The sequence below is a fragment of the Haliotis rufescens genome, unplaced genomic scaffold (assembly GCF_023055435.1).
Source record: "Haliotis rufescens isolate VD_foot unplaced genomic scaffold, xgHalRufe1.0.p SCAF_14, whole genome shotgun sequence".
In the NCBI taxonomy this organism is placed as follows: Eukaryota; Metazoa; Mollusca; class Gastropoda; order Lepetellida; family Haliotidae; genus Haliotis; species Haliotis rufescens.
The window spans coordinates 10,004,902-10,021,988 of NW_025963824.1; the positions used below are offsets into that span (position 1 = coordinate 10,004,902).

General features: G+C 43.0%; 1 protein-coding gene across 1 annotated transcript; it reads left to right on the forward strand.

Annotated features, from left to right (window-relative positions):
- The first annotated feature begins 2,862 nt into the window (after positions 1–2,862).
- On the forward strand, positions 2,863–13,596 carry LOC125379189 (uncharacterized protein K02A2.6-like). The gene is made up of 2 exons (XM_048395409.1): positions 2,863–3,388; positions 9,752–13,596. The coding sequence occupies exons 1-2, from the start codon at positions 2,863–2,865 to the stop codon at positions 13,594–13,596; spliced, it is 4,371 nt and encodes a 1,456-aa protein (XP_048251366.1).
- Positions 13,597–17,087: the final 3,491 nt, after the last annotated feature.

Consider the following 17,087-nt stretch of genomic DNA (forward strand, 5'->3'; position numbering starts at 1 on the left):
TATCGCAACGAAAACACGTATCCAGGCTAACAGTCTTGACATTGGCGTTTTATCGCAACGTAGACACGTATCCAGGCTAGCAGTCTAGACATTGGCGTTTTATCGCAACGTAAACACGTATATAGGCTAACAGTCTAGATATTGGCGTGTTAATGCAACGTAGACACGTATCTAGGCTCACTGTCTAGACTTTGGCGTTTTATCGCAACGTAGACACTTATGAAGGCTAGCAATCTAGACATTGGCGTTTTATCGCAACGTAGACACGTATCTAGGCTAACAATCTAGACATTGGCGTTTTATCGCAACGTAGACACGTATCTAGGCTAACAGTCTAGACTTTGGCGTTTTATCGCAACGTCGACACGTATCTACGCTAACAGTCTTGACATTGGCGTTTTATCGCAACGAAAACACGTATCCAGGCTAACAGTCTTGACATTGGCGTTTTATCTCAACGTAGACACGTATCCAGGCTAGCAGTCTAGACATTGGCGTTTTATCGCAACGTAGACACGTATCCAGGCTAACAGTCTGGACATTTGCGTTTTATCGCAAGGTAGGCACGTATCTAGACGTACAGTCTAGAATTTGGCGTTTTATTGGAATGTAGACACGTATCTAGGCTAACAATCTAGACACTGGCGTTTTATTGCAACGTAGACACGCATCTAGGCTAACAGTCTAGACTTTGGCCTTTTATTGCAATGTAGACACGTATCTACGCTAATAGTCTTGACATTGGCGTTTTATCGCAACGTAGGCACGTACCTAGGCTTACAGTCTTGACATTGGCGTTTTATCGCAACGCAGGCACGTATCTAGGCTTACAGTCTTGACATTGGCGTTTTATCGCAACGTGCCCACGTATCTAGGCTTACAGTCTAGACTTTGGCGTTCTATCGCAACGTAGTAGGAGTGATTCACCATCATATCGTTTAGATACAGATCAGTTTTGTATGTGATGGAAAAAGGAAGATAATAGACAAATATTTACATTACTGCTTTGTCTCATCAAGGTACCGCTTGGGTTTTCGTTTTCTTCATGTACATATTTTTTGTTGAATATATATCTGTGTAATGAAACTGGGTATATAGACTAGTAACGCCATAACATTGCAGACATTCCAGACATTCTACACCACTCCATAATAGACCAGACGTGCCATACAATTCCAGATATTCCATAATAGACAAAACGTGCCATACCATTCCAGAAATTCCATAATAGACCAGACGTGCCATACATTTCCAGACATCCCTTAATAGACCAGACGTGCCATACAATTCCAGACATTCCATAATAGACCAGACGTGCCATACCATTCCAGACATCCCTTAATAGACCAGACGTGCCATACAATTCCAGACATTCCATAATAGACCAGACGTGGCATTCCATTCCAGACATTCCTTAATAGACCAGACGTGTCATTCCATGCCAGACATCCCTTAATAGACCAGACGTGCCATACTGTTCCAGACATTCCATAATAGACCAGACGTGTCATTCCATTCCAGACATTCCAGACATTCCATAATAGACCAGACGTGGCATTCCATGCCAGACATTCCTGATATTCCTCACTTCCCCTTCAGGGACACCACCCTCTGTTCTCGCGGACGATACTACATACCTCGCATTGTGTTTCCATTGTCCCATTACCACAAAAGGAGGTTTTGGGCTTTGTTCTCACCATCGACTAGTTGTATTACTTCTATTTAAAACGGGTTATCCTCCGTATCTGTATAAATATACAACGTCAATGCCAACGAATGTCCAGTATTGATCCTCTGACAAAACAGATTCCACTGGACGCAAAAGACAAAACAGCGGTGAAAATTGTATGACTGGATCGCTGAAAATCAGTGGCTCAAGGTGTTCGCGAAAAGGCTGAACATGTCCCGTCCTTACCAGCAAACACCCTCCGCTCACATAACTTGTCGAAAAAATAAGAAGTTTTCATGTAAAAGGAATTAAAATAAAAAAGAAGCTTGCACATGTAGCTTCACGGACCACTTACCGCAAGCGAGTGACAATGGAGTGATTTCGCCATTGTATTCAGGGGATTAGCTTTTAGGGGGAATGAAGAACAACATTGGCATGACCTTTCCGGGACAAAACACATACACAATAAAAGTGAAAATATAAAATGGGCGGAATGCGGATCAACATCACAAGCATTACAAGTTTCCAGCTCTCACACACATGACGCGGTGAGCGGAGATGCATCTCAAATACACTGTGACGCGTGAAGATAAAACTCAGGCACACCTTGGCGAGCGGAGATGCAGCTCAGACACACAGTGGCAAGTGGAGATTCAGCTCAGACACACCGTGGTGAATAGAGACGCAGCTCAGACACCCCTCTATGGCGAGCGGAGATGCAATGCAGACACATCGTAGCAAGCGGAGATGCAGCTGAGACACACCGCGGCGAGCGGAGATGCAGCTCAGACACACTGGCGGCGAGCGGAGATGCAGGGCAGACACACTGGCGGCGAGCGGAGATGCAGGGCAGACACACCGCGGCGAGCGGAGATGCAGCTCAGACACACTGGCGGCGAGCGGAGATGCAGGGCAGACACACTGGCGGCGAGCGGAGATGCAGCTCAGACACACTGGCGGCGAGCGGAGATGCAGGGCAGACACACTGGCGGCGAGCGGAGATGCAGCTCAGACACACTGGTGGCGAGCGGAGATGCAGGGCAGACACACTGGCGGCGAGCGGAGATGCAGCTCAGACACACTGGCGGCGAGCGGAGATGCAGGGCAGACACACTGGCGTCGAGCAGAGATGCAGCTCAGACACACCGGCGGTGAGTGGAGATGCAGCTCAAACACACTAGCGGCGAGCGGAGATGCAGGGCAGACACACTGGCGGCGAGCGGAGATGCAGGGCAGACACACCGGCGGCGAGCGGAGATGCAGGGCAGACACACTGGCGGCGAGCGGAGATGCAGCTCAGACACACTGGCGGGGAGCGGAGATGCAGGGCAGACACACTGGCGGCGAGCGGAGATGCAGCTCAGACACACTGGCGGCGAGCGGAGATGCAGGGCAGACACACTGGCGGCGAGCGGAGATGCAGCTCAGACACACTGGCGGCGAGCGGAGATGCAGGGCAGACACACTGGCGTCGAGCAGAGATGCAGCTCAGACACACCGGCGGTGAGTGGAGATGCAGCTCAAACACACTAGCGGCGAGCGGAGATGCAGGGCAGACACACTGGCGGCGAGCGGAGATGCAGGGCAGACACACCGGCGGCGAGCGGAGATGCAGGGCAGACACACTGGCGGCGAGCGGAGATGCAGGGCAGACACACTGGCGGCGAGCGGAGATGCAGGGCAGACACACCTTGGTGAACGGAGATGTAGCTCATCATGGTGAGCAGAGATGCAGCTCAGATACACGCAGTGAGTGGAGATCAAGCGCAATCTCCGGGCGTTTCCTCAATTCTCTCCCAGTCGTCCGTACACTAGCTGTCGGAATACCAATACACCTAAAGATCTACATGGATCGTATAATGCACAGACACACGGTTAGGGCACATACATAAATATTACAAATTCCCAGATGGGAATTAGGCGCTAATTGAAGCAATGAAGGGGCAACCTTTCTGTTTCAGTTATTATACAGTTTGGGCTGAGTAACAAGAAAGCACAGCCATATATTAGATTAAAGTTGACATGAACCTAAATTACAGTATAATATATCATTAAATCTAACACAGAAAACTTCATAACAAAAAGGTATAAGTATGACACTGTAATGTAATTTTCAAACAACAATTATATAATGTGAGAAGGATAACATGCTGTGTCAGGAACTTAAGGTCCCAAATTTCCCACTTTATGTTATCAGTGTCTTAACAATGATGTGTGATCAGCTTCTCATCTGCATATTCCTGGCTATGCTTGAAGGCTGTGAGCCTGCATGACCAACAAAGGGTGGTAGCTGAAGTGAGAGGTTATAAGATATAGCAATGCGTGTTTGTGTTAGTGTTGCCTTAGAAGTACCAGCTTCCGAGTAACTGAACGCAATTTTCAAGAGATTTTCATGGAACTCCGACCAAAATATTAACTGGTTACACTTAACAACTGAGATTCGGTGTGCATTGTCTTGGACAACTAAGACAAATTGATACATTTTAATCAAGCGTTTGTATTGTGTTACGTGTCAACTTCATAATAAAAACAATAAGTTAAAAGAGCAATGGCAGTACAAGACCAATGGCAGTACCAAATTCAATATCAGTGGTTATAACAATAAAGACGAGAATAATAATATGTACCTAGCAGCAATTCCAAAATAGGCTTAGACTTGATATCTAGGGTGAAAAGTGATCTTCACACATCTGCTGGACTTGATGTAATGTGAGATGAGAGAGGCACGCTAATGCCCCCTCAAATAGCCTAAATCCATTCTTGCAGTGTATACAGTGTATTGCTGTACTGGAACACTCCAATAGAGTCAAGGTTAGACCTGGCTACACAAGTATCTAAACATAGTAACTTCCACATCACTGTTTACATTAGATAGTACTACATTGCAGACGACTGTTTATTGTCCAAACACAATGATGTGGACTTCTAATGAAACAGAGACAATATATGATTAGACTCACATCAAAGACTCACAACAAAAAAGGATGTGAATGTGTATACTATACATAGAACTGCAGAATTATTTCTACTGTTGCGTGTTTATCCATGACTTATCCACCCACACCCACTCACACCCACACCCACACCCACACCCACACCCACACCCACACCCAAACACACCCACACCCACACACACACACACACCCACACAACCACACCCACACAACCACACACCCCCATCCCCACACAACCACACACACACACACACGCACGCACGCACGCAAGCACGCACGCACGCACGCACGCACGCACGCACGAACGCACGCACGCACACACACACAAATCGTTTGTTTGAATCCTGGTTCGCCCCGATTATGTTTCTAGGTTTGTCAGCACCATACCCGTGCTCGTGGGTTTCACTGAAGTGGTAAACGTCTGAGACCTGCATCACTTCGGGAAAACAGTTGGTGGGAACATGAAATCATGCAGAGAACAGGTGTTCAGCAATGTTTGTTTGTTGTTTTACGCCGCACTTAGCAATATTCCAGCTTTATGACGGCGGTCTGTAAATAATCGAGACGAGACCAGACAATCCCGTGATTGGGTATTGATCCACGCAATTGGGATCGATGACATGCATCTGTTCAGCACTCAAACATGAGGGCACGGGTATGGTACTAACACAACAATACTCAACATCAGAGGGAATCTGAAATTCGAACGCTCGGTAATAGGATCATCACACACTTAATGAATAGCAATTCAACGCACAATCAAAAGAGAAGCTTTGTCAAGAACAATATCACCAACATACATACGCCACATTTAACAGCAATCGGAAGATAACATGTACCATCCTTTAAATTGTTATATGCGCTTATATGGGAGCAAAGCTCACGTCCCTTTGCTCCAAAAGCACACAACTTTCTGATTGTGTTAATAGTGAATTACCGATGCACAGTTGGCGCACCCACCATTAGTCCATCTGGGAGTTGATCAAGTAAACAGACCTGACAATGCATTCAAAATTATTCTACTCTTTGATTTGAAGCTTCAGTTACTCATCTCTTATTTATACCAGTTTTACATATGTCGCATAGGTGATAATAAAGACGATACAGAAGCTGTGTGAAAATAGATTTAGTTTCTGTTGAAAGACCACATGTATCAGGCTTACGGCAGATTGCCTTTGTCACTGTTTTTGCACACAACGTGTCTACGCTATATCACAGGCTAGTATAGTTTGTCAGATACTGTATTAATTACTCTATGAAGCAATTAACGAAGGTCAATACTCTCTCCTTACTACAAAGGTATTCTGCTTAGGGTGCTTAGTATCAATATAAATATTGTCCGTATATTGTCTGTATTGTGTGAATGAAATCTGTGGATGTGAGTCGTAGTCTTGGCAACTGATATGAACAAAAGAAATATCTACCAAAAGAAAAGTCCACAGTACGATTCTGACTATATCATAAGCATGTGTTTGTAAATCAGTATGAAATAGTATTAACACCGGATGTCACACATATGAGGAATTGCATTGGTCATCATTTCTGTCAGTGATGCCTCAAATACTACTACTACTACTACAACTACTACTACTACTACAACTACTACTACTACTACTACTACTACTACATCAAAGCATCATCCAGGGAGGGACTCTTTTGATTTGCTGCCATGTTAAACTCACTAGACGTCATTTGTGTTTAAGTTCTGATATGGTTTTCAATATATTGACACTATACTCCAACAATCAAAACCAAACAAAGTCGCCCCCCCCCCCCCCCCCCCCCCCCCCCCCCACACACACACACACACACAAACACCTAGTTAACTGTTGCGCAACAGAAAAATTCATTGGTGTGCCACAAAATCATTGCCTCGATGAAATAAAGAACGTCCGCATTTATATTCATTTTCTAGATAAATAGCCAATTAAGCCTGTATTTCCTCTTAAAACGTTTGCTAAGTATTGAGTATCCAAACACGCAAATATAAATCAAGATTGTGCTATGTTTCTGTATTGATTGCATTGGCATCATTCCGTTTGCCTCCTCGTGAATCCCATGACATTACACATCTCCACCCAATGAAAAAGAAGTTACAATATTTCTTAATTACACATACTAAATCTTTCAGACAGGAATTGTCTGCAGATTGATGTACGACTACTTTACATTTGGAGTACATACACATATTAACAGCTAGAATGCGTCATCGATTGATTGACATCAGTAAACTTGAAGATTGAAGAGAAGACACGATCACATAGAAACACAGGCAAGATAGATGTGTTGTTTCGTTTAGCGATTCAGAATCACACGCATATGTATATGAAGCATCGGATAACAAGATTTCTTCTCAGAACAAAATCATCTGTCAGACACGATCAACTATGAACTTAGTTCAAACGTCTAACATTCTGGAACTTGCATTCAAATTATCTTGCGTGTTAAGTCAGTTACTGTACAATACGGACAGTTGCACGAATGTGACTTTCTACAGGAGGTCTGAGATGGATGATCTGGTATTTGCCGGGAGTCTGATAGAAGAGATTAACCAGGTGGACATGAGGGCTAGGTGTTTCTCCCGATGTCAATTGCGGGGGCTTTGTAACTTGGTCATGCACAACCCACTCACCAGGACGTGTAGACTGCACTCTGAAGCCTTTGATTCGAGCAGTGATGGCATCGATGAAATTGGATGGCAGTTCTATGGAGCAGTTAATCTGTAATTCCATTTAATCCGTTGGTACTTCTCTTATAATACATGTCCATGTTTAGCTGTGTACATATTGACATGTTCAGGGCGATACACATGTTGTGGCAGCTTATAGTCCATGTTTAGCTGTGTACGTACTGACATGCTCAGGGCGATACACATGTTGTGGCAGCGTATAGTCCATGTTTAGCTGTGTACGTATTGACATGTTCAGGGCGATACACATGTTGTGGCAGCGTATAGTCCATGTTTAGCTGTGTACGTATTGACATGCTCAGGGCGACACACATGTTGTGGCAGCGTATAGTCCATGTTTAGCTGTGTACGTATTGACATGCTCAGTGCAATACACATGTTGTGTCAAGTTATACTCCATATTCAGCTTGTACTTATTGACATGCTCAGGGCGATACACATGTTGTGTCAGGGTACAGTCCATGTTCAGCTGTTGACGTACTGAGATGCTCAGAGCGATACACATGCTGTGTCAGGGTACAGTCGATGTTTAGCTGTGTACATATTGACATGCTCAGGGCGATACACATGTTGTGTCAGGGTACAGTCCATGTTTAGCTGTGTACGTATTGACATGCTCAGGGCGATACACATGTTGTGTCAGAGTAAGTCGACATCTCGTCACGGAACTTGCATTATGACCAATGGGACCTTTAATCCTTCGACATTTCGTCACGGAACTTGAATTATCACCCATGGAACTTTAATCCTTCAACGTCTCCTCACTAAAGCTGTTCTATAATCGATTGAACATTTTAAGCTCCATGTCTCATCTCAAGATCTGCAACATTGTCCACGGAACAGTGAAACTTCGACGTCTCATCATGAAGCCTTTCTTTACGACTTACAGAACGTTGATCCGTTGATGTCTCATCACATAAGATGCTAAATAATCCATTAAATAGTAAACCCTTGTAGTCTCATCATTAAACCTGCTTAATTATCAATGAATACTGAACAATGGATGTCTTTTCCATAGCATTTAACACAATTATCGAAATGTGGCTTATGTATCAATGACGAAAAATAAACGGCAAAGCTTTGATGATTAAATTAAGAAAGATATCAACACGAGCCAAAATCGACTCGTGTAATAAGTCTACAGATTTCAGAGTATCACAGAATGGACTTGGAAATTGTAGAACTTGTGAATATAAAGCTAAAGAATCATGTATCAAATTCAAAAACAGGAAACAACTATTTCTTGTAAGCTCTAACTTGGACTTTCCGCAAGGTATAGTTTGTATGTTAAAATAAGCCAAGCTAGTATGCTGACTCGGAACCGACCAGTCCTTGGTTTAGCTCCTTAATGCCGAGCGCCAGACAGGGTAACAATAAGTACTATATTTTAACCTCTTTTGGTATGACGTGGCCGGGGATTAAAGCCTGGACCTTCCCTTCTCCGGGCGGGCTCTCTATCACTAGACCACGGAGGCGCTAGCAGGAAAGGAAACGTAATTAATAATAATCCCTTTCTGGAAAATGAACACTGCTGATGTCATGCGGTGTAAAGCTTAGGAAGACGATTTAACACTTTAAATAAGTAAAGCGGACGCTCTACCACTAGACCACGGGGCCGCCAACAGGAAAGGAAATATAATTTAGAATAATCCCTTTCTTTAAAATGAACACTGCTGATGCCATGCGGTGTAAAGCTTAAGAAGACGAGTTCACACTTTAAATAGGTAACTGTTATATCTGTAATTGAAACGCAGTAGTTTTAAACAAGCTAGTGTATAATATTATGACAGGCCAACAGATGTCCGCTCTTGTAATGCGATTAGTTGCAGGTAAGCGCAATCACGTGCTGTTATGTCACATGCGACAGTCGGAATAAACAGCCGGTCAAGTGGCAGGCTCGTCTCCCTGCTCCCGCGTTTGTCGTTCCTCCCTGAGACCCCAACATTTTGGCGACGAGGATGGGATCCAAGGTAGCTATGAAGTATATGTAAAGGAATTTTGGTACGTTTATCTGGCTGTTTGACGATACATTGACGAGGTGTGTTCGTTGCGACGAGTGTGTTAGCCAAGAGCACGTGGTCTGCTGACCTTTGTTTCACCCGTCAGTGTGAAGTAGGAGAAGCGGTATAGATGAACATTGACTTTTGTTTCGCTCTTCTTGAGGCATTATAACCGTCACTATCTTCAGCTCAGAGATTATGGCTACCACGGGTTTTGTTTGTGGATTGTTTGAATTTAATCCAAAGAAGTCGACATGGGAGGAATGGTGTGAGATACTGACACATGTTTTCGTGGCAAACGGAATTACAGACGAAGACAAACAGAAAAGCATACTGTTAGCGTCATGTGGAACTGAAACTTACCAGTTGATAAGAGCATTGGTTCAGCCCGTGAAACCTAGCGAGAAAACGTTTGACCAGCTGGTGGTTTTATTGAAAGAACATTTCACGCCAAAATCATCGGAAATTGTACAGAGATTTAAATTTCATTCACGGAATAGGAAGGCTGGTGAAAGTGTAGCTGCTTATGTCGCCGAATTGAGAAAGTTGACTGACGGGTGTGATTTTGGAACGTCTTTACAGGCCATGTTGAGAGACAGGTTAGTGTGTGGTATTTGTGATGACAATATTCAGAAAAAGTTGTTGTCAGAGACTGCTCTAACATTTAGTAGTGCATTGAAAATTGCTAACGCAATTGAGGCGGCAGACAAGAATCTACAGGATCTTCACGGTGATAAAACTGTGGGACATTCAGTACACAAGTTTCGCAGTAAACCATCAGCACAATCTACAAAAGACCAGAGGCCTCATGTTGGATCTGGAAATAACAAACCTTGTTTTAGATGTGGAAAAACTACTCATGCTCCACACATGTGTTTTTATAAGAATGAGAAGTGTCATAAGTGTGGAAAACGTGGCCATATTGTGAGAGTCTGCAGGTCAGAAGAATCAATTCCGCAGAAACAGAATTCTAAGGCTAAATTCAAGGGAAGACAGAAAGTGAATGCTGTAGTGAGTGAGGTGAACTCGTGTGGCCCAGGTAATAGCAGTGCTAGTGTGGAAGACTTGTTTGAGAACTCGCTATTTCATGTTAGTACTCAGCCTTCGGCTAAAGGTGATCCAAACTACCCAAACCCCTACTACATTACAGTGGATGTTAATGGCACACCAGTGACGTTTGAGGTTGACACGGGATGCCCAGTGACCATTGTGAATGAGCAGACGGCTCAAAGAATTGGCCTTCAGTCATCGACATTATACACGTCACAAGTACCCCTGCGAAGTTATACAGGACAGGACGTAGATTTGAACGGTTATACTACTGTGGAAGTATCTTACGAGGAGAGATCTTACTCCTTACCGATTTCCATAGCCAAGGGTAATGGTTCCAATCTTCTAGGTCGTACATGGGTACAGCCTTTGAACTTTGACCTGAGGGATGTTTCGGTGAACCTTATGAAATCTACAGATTTGACACTTAATGATGTTCTTGAACGACACTCAGCTGTTTTTGAGGAAGGTCTTGGAACACTTAAGGGATTCCAAGCTCACATCTACGTGGATAAAGATGCAACTCCGAAGTTTTTCAAACCTAGATCTGTGCCGTATGCATTACGTCAGAAGATAGAAGTTGAACTTGATCGCTTGCTGAGTGAAGGCATTATTGAGCCAATCAAGCATTCTGAGTGGGCGTGTCCCATTGTGCCAGTCATTAAACCTGATTCTTCTGTCAGGATTTGTGGAGATTTTAAACTGACAGTGAATCAGTTTTCAAAATTGGAGCAATATCCAATACCGAAGTTGGAAGATTTGTGCACGAAGCTATCTGGGGGTGTAAAGTTCACCAAACTTGACATGAGTCATGCGTATCAACAGTTAGTCTTGGATGAAGAATCGCGAAAATATGTCGTGATTAACACCCACAAAGGACTCTTTAGGTACACAAGATTGCCATTTGGAGTATCTTCGGCACCCGCTATCTTTCAACGGATGATTGAAAGTATTCTACAGGGACTCGATTACTCAGCGGGTTATCTCGACGATATCATAAACTCTGGAATCAACGACAGTGAGCATCTTCGTATTCTGGATGAAGTACTTCATCGATTGTCAGAAGCAGGATTACGTTTGAGAAGAAACAAGTGTGTCTTTATGGCTGATGAAGTTGAATATCTTGGTTATAGACTTGACAGTGAAGGTTTGCATCCAGTGGAGAAAAAGATTGCTGCAATTCAGGAAGCTAAGGTCCTTGAAAATGTGAAAGAATTGAGAGCTTATCTTGGTATTCTGAACTACTACCATAGGTTTCTACCAAATCTGCCTGACACTCTCTCCCCCTTGTACAAGTTGCTACAAAAAGAAGTGAAATGGTCATGGAGTACATCTCAACAAAAAGCGTTTGAGAAGTCGAAGAACTTGCTTCAGTCTTCGGATGTCTTGATTCATTTTGACAGCTCCAAACCACTTTTACTGCAGTGTGATGCATCCCCCTACGGAGTAGGTGTTGTGTTGGCTCACCAACTGCCTGATGGTTCGGAGAGACCTATAAGTTTTGCTTCAAGGACACTGACTAAGGCAGAGCAGAATTATTCTCAACTTGATCGTGAAGGACTGAGTGTGATCTTTGGCCTGCGAACGTTTCATAAGTATGTTTATGGACGTCATTTCCAGATCGTGACAGATCACAAGCCGTTGGTGTCATTATTCAATGAGAATAATCCAGTGCCACAGATGGTGTCTCCAAGAGTTCAGAGATGGTCAGTGTTGTTGACTGCATATGACTATAAAATTGTACACAGGAAAGGTACACAGCATACCAATGCAGACGCATTGAGCAGGTTGCCAGCGCCTGACTCAGGGAAGCCTATGGAAGACATGACAGTCTTAATGCTTCAGGAATTGGACACATGCCCTCTGAAGTCTAAAGACATAAGTATCCAGACTGGCAAGGACCGAACATTGTCTATTGTTCGAGAATTTGTGATCCGAGGTTGGCCGCAGCGTGATAAGTTGGATGACCACTATGAGCCGTACTACAGAGTTCGTTCTGAACTCAGTGTGATGGATGGATGCTTATTGAGAGGTTCGAGGGTCATCATTCCATTGAAACTCACATCTGTCATATTGTCAGAGTTGCATCAGTCCCACCCAGGAATCACCAGGATGAAGGGCTTGGCCCGAAGCTATGTTTGGTGGCCGCATCTAGATGCTGACATAGAAACAACAGTAAACAGTTGTGATTCCTGCCAGGAAGACAGGAATTGTCCGAGTGTAGCTCCCCTACACCCTTGGGAGTATCCTTCTCAACCTTGGCAAAGACTGCATATGGATTATGCTGGTCCATTCATGGGTAGCATGTTTCTTATAGTGATTGACGCCTACTCCAAATGGATCGAATGTGCACCTATGTCGTCGTCAAATGCAAAGGCTACCATAAACCAGCTGCGTCGGATGTTTGCAGCTTATGGCATACCAGAAATTATTGTAACTGATAATGCTACAGCTTTTGTTGGGGAAGAATTTGCTACATTTATGTCCAGAAATGGAGTTGAACATGTGACAACATCCCCTCATCACCCGGCTGGGAATGGCTTAGCAGAAAGGGCGGTTCAAATAATAAAAGATGGATTAAAGAAGACAACTGGTGACACAGTTGCAACTCAACTACATAGGTTACTATTTTCTTATAGAATTACACCACAGTCTACAACTGGTGTATCACCTTCAATGTTGTTTCTTGGACGCAGATTGCGTTCGCGATTGGACTTGATGTTTCCAAACCTTGCCTCAAAGGTGAAAAAGAACCAGAGAAAACTTGTGGATCAGTCAGCTCTAACGAAATGTAGGGCATTCCAAGTGAATGACTCGGTGTGGGTTAAGAACTTTGCTTCAGGTCCAAAGTGGATTAGTGGACAAGTTGATAGTGTAACTGGTCCATTGTCGTACATCATCAAGTTAACGGATGGAAGATTGGTCAGAAGGCATGTGGATCATGTCAGACGCAGGATGTCTTTATCTTCACCCCGAAGGGACGTGATTGAACGTTCAGACACTCCGCTAGAATCACAGTCTTCACGAAGGAAGGAGTATGAATCAGACTTACCTGACACATCACAGGTAGATTCCCATGAGGAAAGTATCCAAGGGGATGTTTCAAGTGTACCAGATATGTCTGAACCGGGGGAGGAAACGCCGGTAGTGACATCGCCTGTAGCACCCATACTTCGTCGTTCAACCAGAGTGAAGCAGCAACCGTCTTATCTGAGGGACTTTGTGTCAAAGTGACATTTGAGTGAACTGTGACTGTCATTTGCAGTGAACTATGTGTCAAGGTGGCATTTGATTTAGCTGTGAATTACAGTTACTTGTATCAGGACTATAATACTTCAGCAGGTTATCAGTATTATTATGTGTCGAAAAAAAAGCTCAGTTTAGTTAAATTTCACTTTCTACTTTAACAATGTTTTCATTATGACTTACTTGTCAAGTCACAGGGTTATTAGTACTTTACAAGAGTCAGTGTACATTGTTAAGTTACTTATACTTTATGAAGTTCCGTGGACTATGTTGTTTATCAAAGATTATTATTTTGGTTTCAAAGTAACTTAAATTTAGGAGGGGCGGATGTTATATCTGTAATTGAAACGCAGTAGTTTTAAACAAGCTAGTGTATAATATTATGACAGGCCAACAGATGTCCGCTCTTGTAATGCGATTAGTTGCAGGTAAGCGCAATCACGTGCTGTTATGTCACATGCGACAGTCGGAATAAACAGCCGGTCAAGTGGCAGGCTCGTCTCCCTGCTCCCGCGTTTGTCGTTCCTCCCTGAGAACCCAACAGTAACAATTTATCTAAATTATATTTGTATTTATTGTCATTGATACCACTGTCACTGGAAGCCGCCAATGTTAAGTTCACAGGTCATTCGTCATATCCCTCAAATGACATCTCTTCTTTACCACCTCCACATAAAGATTCTGTTAAACAAGTCTCTCCATTGGTGATCCAGAAAACAAAAGACAGACGCACAACACCCAAGTAAATACTCATGTCCAATAACATTTCCAGATAAACGTCACACATGAAGGCGGAATTTTCTTTTTGCATTGTTTGTTATTTACCAGACATGTGTGGGTATTCATTCGAAGAAAAAAATTCAGGACACAAGTTATATTACATTTCAGCATTGATTGTATTGAATTCCTGTCTGCCTTAATGAATTTTATTAATTAATGTCACGCACTGACATATGTATACCCAGTGACGTTAATCGTGTATCGATCGTGCGAGGCTTTGTTAAGTTAGTGTTCATGGAGAAAATACATTTCCAGTACAAGGAAGCAAACATTGATATTAATGGAATACACATACTAAATCCCTGCTACTTTTCAGACAATATGTTTACAAATTGAACACACCACTAATTTTGCCCTTGGAGACCCCGCTAGTTGAACGTGTCTTTCAGTGACTGGCAGCAATAACTTGAGAGACACGATGAGCAAATAGGCAAGCCAAAATGAAATGCCGACTGTGTTTTGTTTCCTGAGTGACGGAGAACGCATACGCAAGTGAATATGATGTGCTGGGTCACAAGCTTTGATTGAGGCGGAAGATTTTGCTCTGGGTGCCGTATTCATTATGAAAGTGTTTCAAACGTCTATCCTCGCTTTATTTGGATTCAATTTGTCGTATGTCTTAACTCTATTAACGTACAACACGGACAGCTGCACTATTGCGACTTTCTACAGAAGATTGGAGATGGATGATCTGATGTTTGCCGGGAGTCTGATAGAAGAGATCAACCTGGTGGACATGAGGGCTGAGTGCTTCTCTCAGTGTCAGTGGCGGGTAACGTGTAACATGGTCTTGTACAACCCCCTTATTAGAAAGTGTAAATTGTTCACTGCAGCCTTTGATTCGAGCAGTGATGACTTTGTTGAAACCGGATGGGAATACTATGGAAGTGAGTATGAACGGGCACTTAGAGAATAGCCGACGTTATATAATTAGTAACTGCTTGTGTGAAGGATGTAAGACCCACATTCTGAGGCTAAGCATACCTACTATGGTCAATGGTTACTTAAAAACTTTTAATTCAAACTTAAAACTGAGAATGTTTTGTGCATGAGTGTCTTCTAATAAATCTTTGATGTAAATCCAGTTACGATCTAGTACCGTTCGGGCGTAACAGACATTTTACAAAATTCCCAAGCCTGGTTTTTATTAACACAATACAGTCAACTACGGTTATAACGAACACGCTTATAACGAACTAACGGATATAACGAACTAACTTTTTAGTCCCGACTTCTTGCTGTAGTTATACTGTATATATGCTTATAACGAATTACGGTTATAACGAACTAAAAATAGTAGTCCCTTTGAGTTCGTTATAACCGTAGTTTACTGTATCTAGCTTAGTACTACATTGACAGTCATATCACATCTTTTGCATCACTTTCTTTGCATATTACAATACGTTTTAATTGAGTGAGTGAGTGAGTATGATTTTACGCCGCTTTTTAGCAATATTCCAGCAATATCACGGCGGGGGACACCAGAAATGGGCTTCACACATTGTACCCATGTCGGGAATCGAACCCGGGTCTTCGGCGTGACGAGCGAACGCTTTAACCACTGGGCTACCCGACCGCCCCAATACGTTTTAAGCAATACACAGTTCTGAACATATCAATAGGCATTTCGTAATGCAAAGGTCCGTGAACATCCGCGTTAGAGTAGGTCTTCAGCAACCCATGCTTGCCGTAAAAGGCGACTTTGCTTGTCGTAAGAGGCGACTTACGGGATCGGATGGTCAGGCTCACTGACTTTGTTGAAACATGTCATCGTATCACAATTGCGTGGATCGATGTTCACGATGTCAATCACTGGATTGTCTGGTCTAGGCTCGAATATTTACAGACCGCCGTCATACAGCTGGACTATTGCTGAGTCCGGCGTAAAACAACAAAGAAACAAACAAAAAGGAACACAAACTCTTGGGTTTAGTAGGTCACAGTTCCTTGACCTACTTACCCTAAATGCGTGCATTACTTAATGGTCATTGATATACTCAGAAATATTAAAATCATAAATATCTGACCGGGTGCTACGTAAATCCATGCGGAATTGATAAAATTTTGCATGGATTGGAATTGATTTGAGAGGAAAAGAATTTTGGTAGTGTCGTAATAGAAAAATCGCCAAAAAACACAATCACGTGAGAGCCTAGCGCCGAAACACACACCAATATGACATGTAACATCACTTGTTGGGCTATAAAAGCGCTGGGATTTCATTCTGATGCCATCACAATCTCATAGCAAGAAACGTAAACGTAAAAATTATACTTCATCTTGCATCATACAGAATGGACACCTGCCTTCATTCTTCTATAATGAAAAGTGATGTCGACAAGGAGACGAATTGTCTCCATATCTATCCCTGCTCGTTGCAGAAATTTTGGGAATAATGATTAATGATAATAATTCAAATAAGCTTATCAAAATTGAACAATGTTTAATATAATCTATCGTGATGATACAGAAATATTTTTAGATTGGACTGGTATATCTTTTTTACGTTAAATACAAGTGGAAATATTTCGTGTGTTGTGATTACACACTTACAAAAGTTGGTGTTGGCTCTTTGCACCACCTCCGTGGTCTGGTAGACAAAGCATCAGCCCCGAGAGAAGGGGGTTATGGGTTCGATCCAGGACACATACTACGAGAAAAGGTTAAAAAATAATACTTGTGATCCTCTGCCCGAAGCT

Bases quoted from the DNA above. Each gene is read 5' to 3' on its own strand.
- LOC125379189 (XM_048395409.1), top strand. From the start codon at position 2,863: ATGCAGGGCAGACACACTGGCGGCGAGCGGAGATGCAGGGCAGACACA. The intron at 3,389-9,751 runs GTGAGCAGAGAT...TTTTATTGAAAG, and splicing joins CGGAGATGTAGCTCATCATG to AACATTTCACGCCAAAATCA.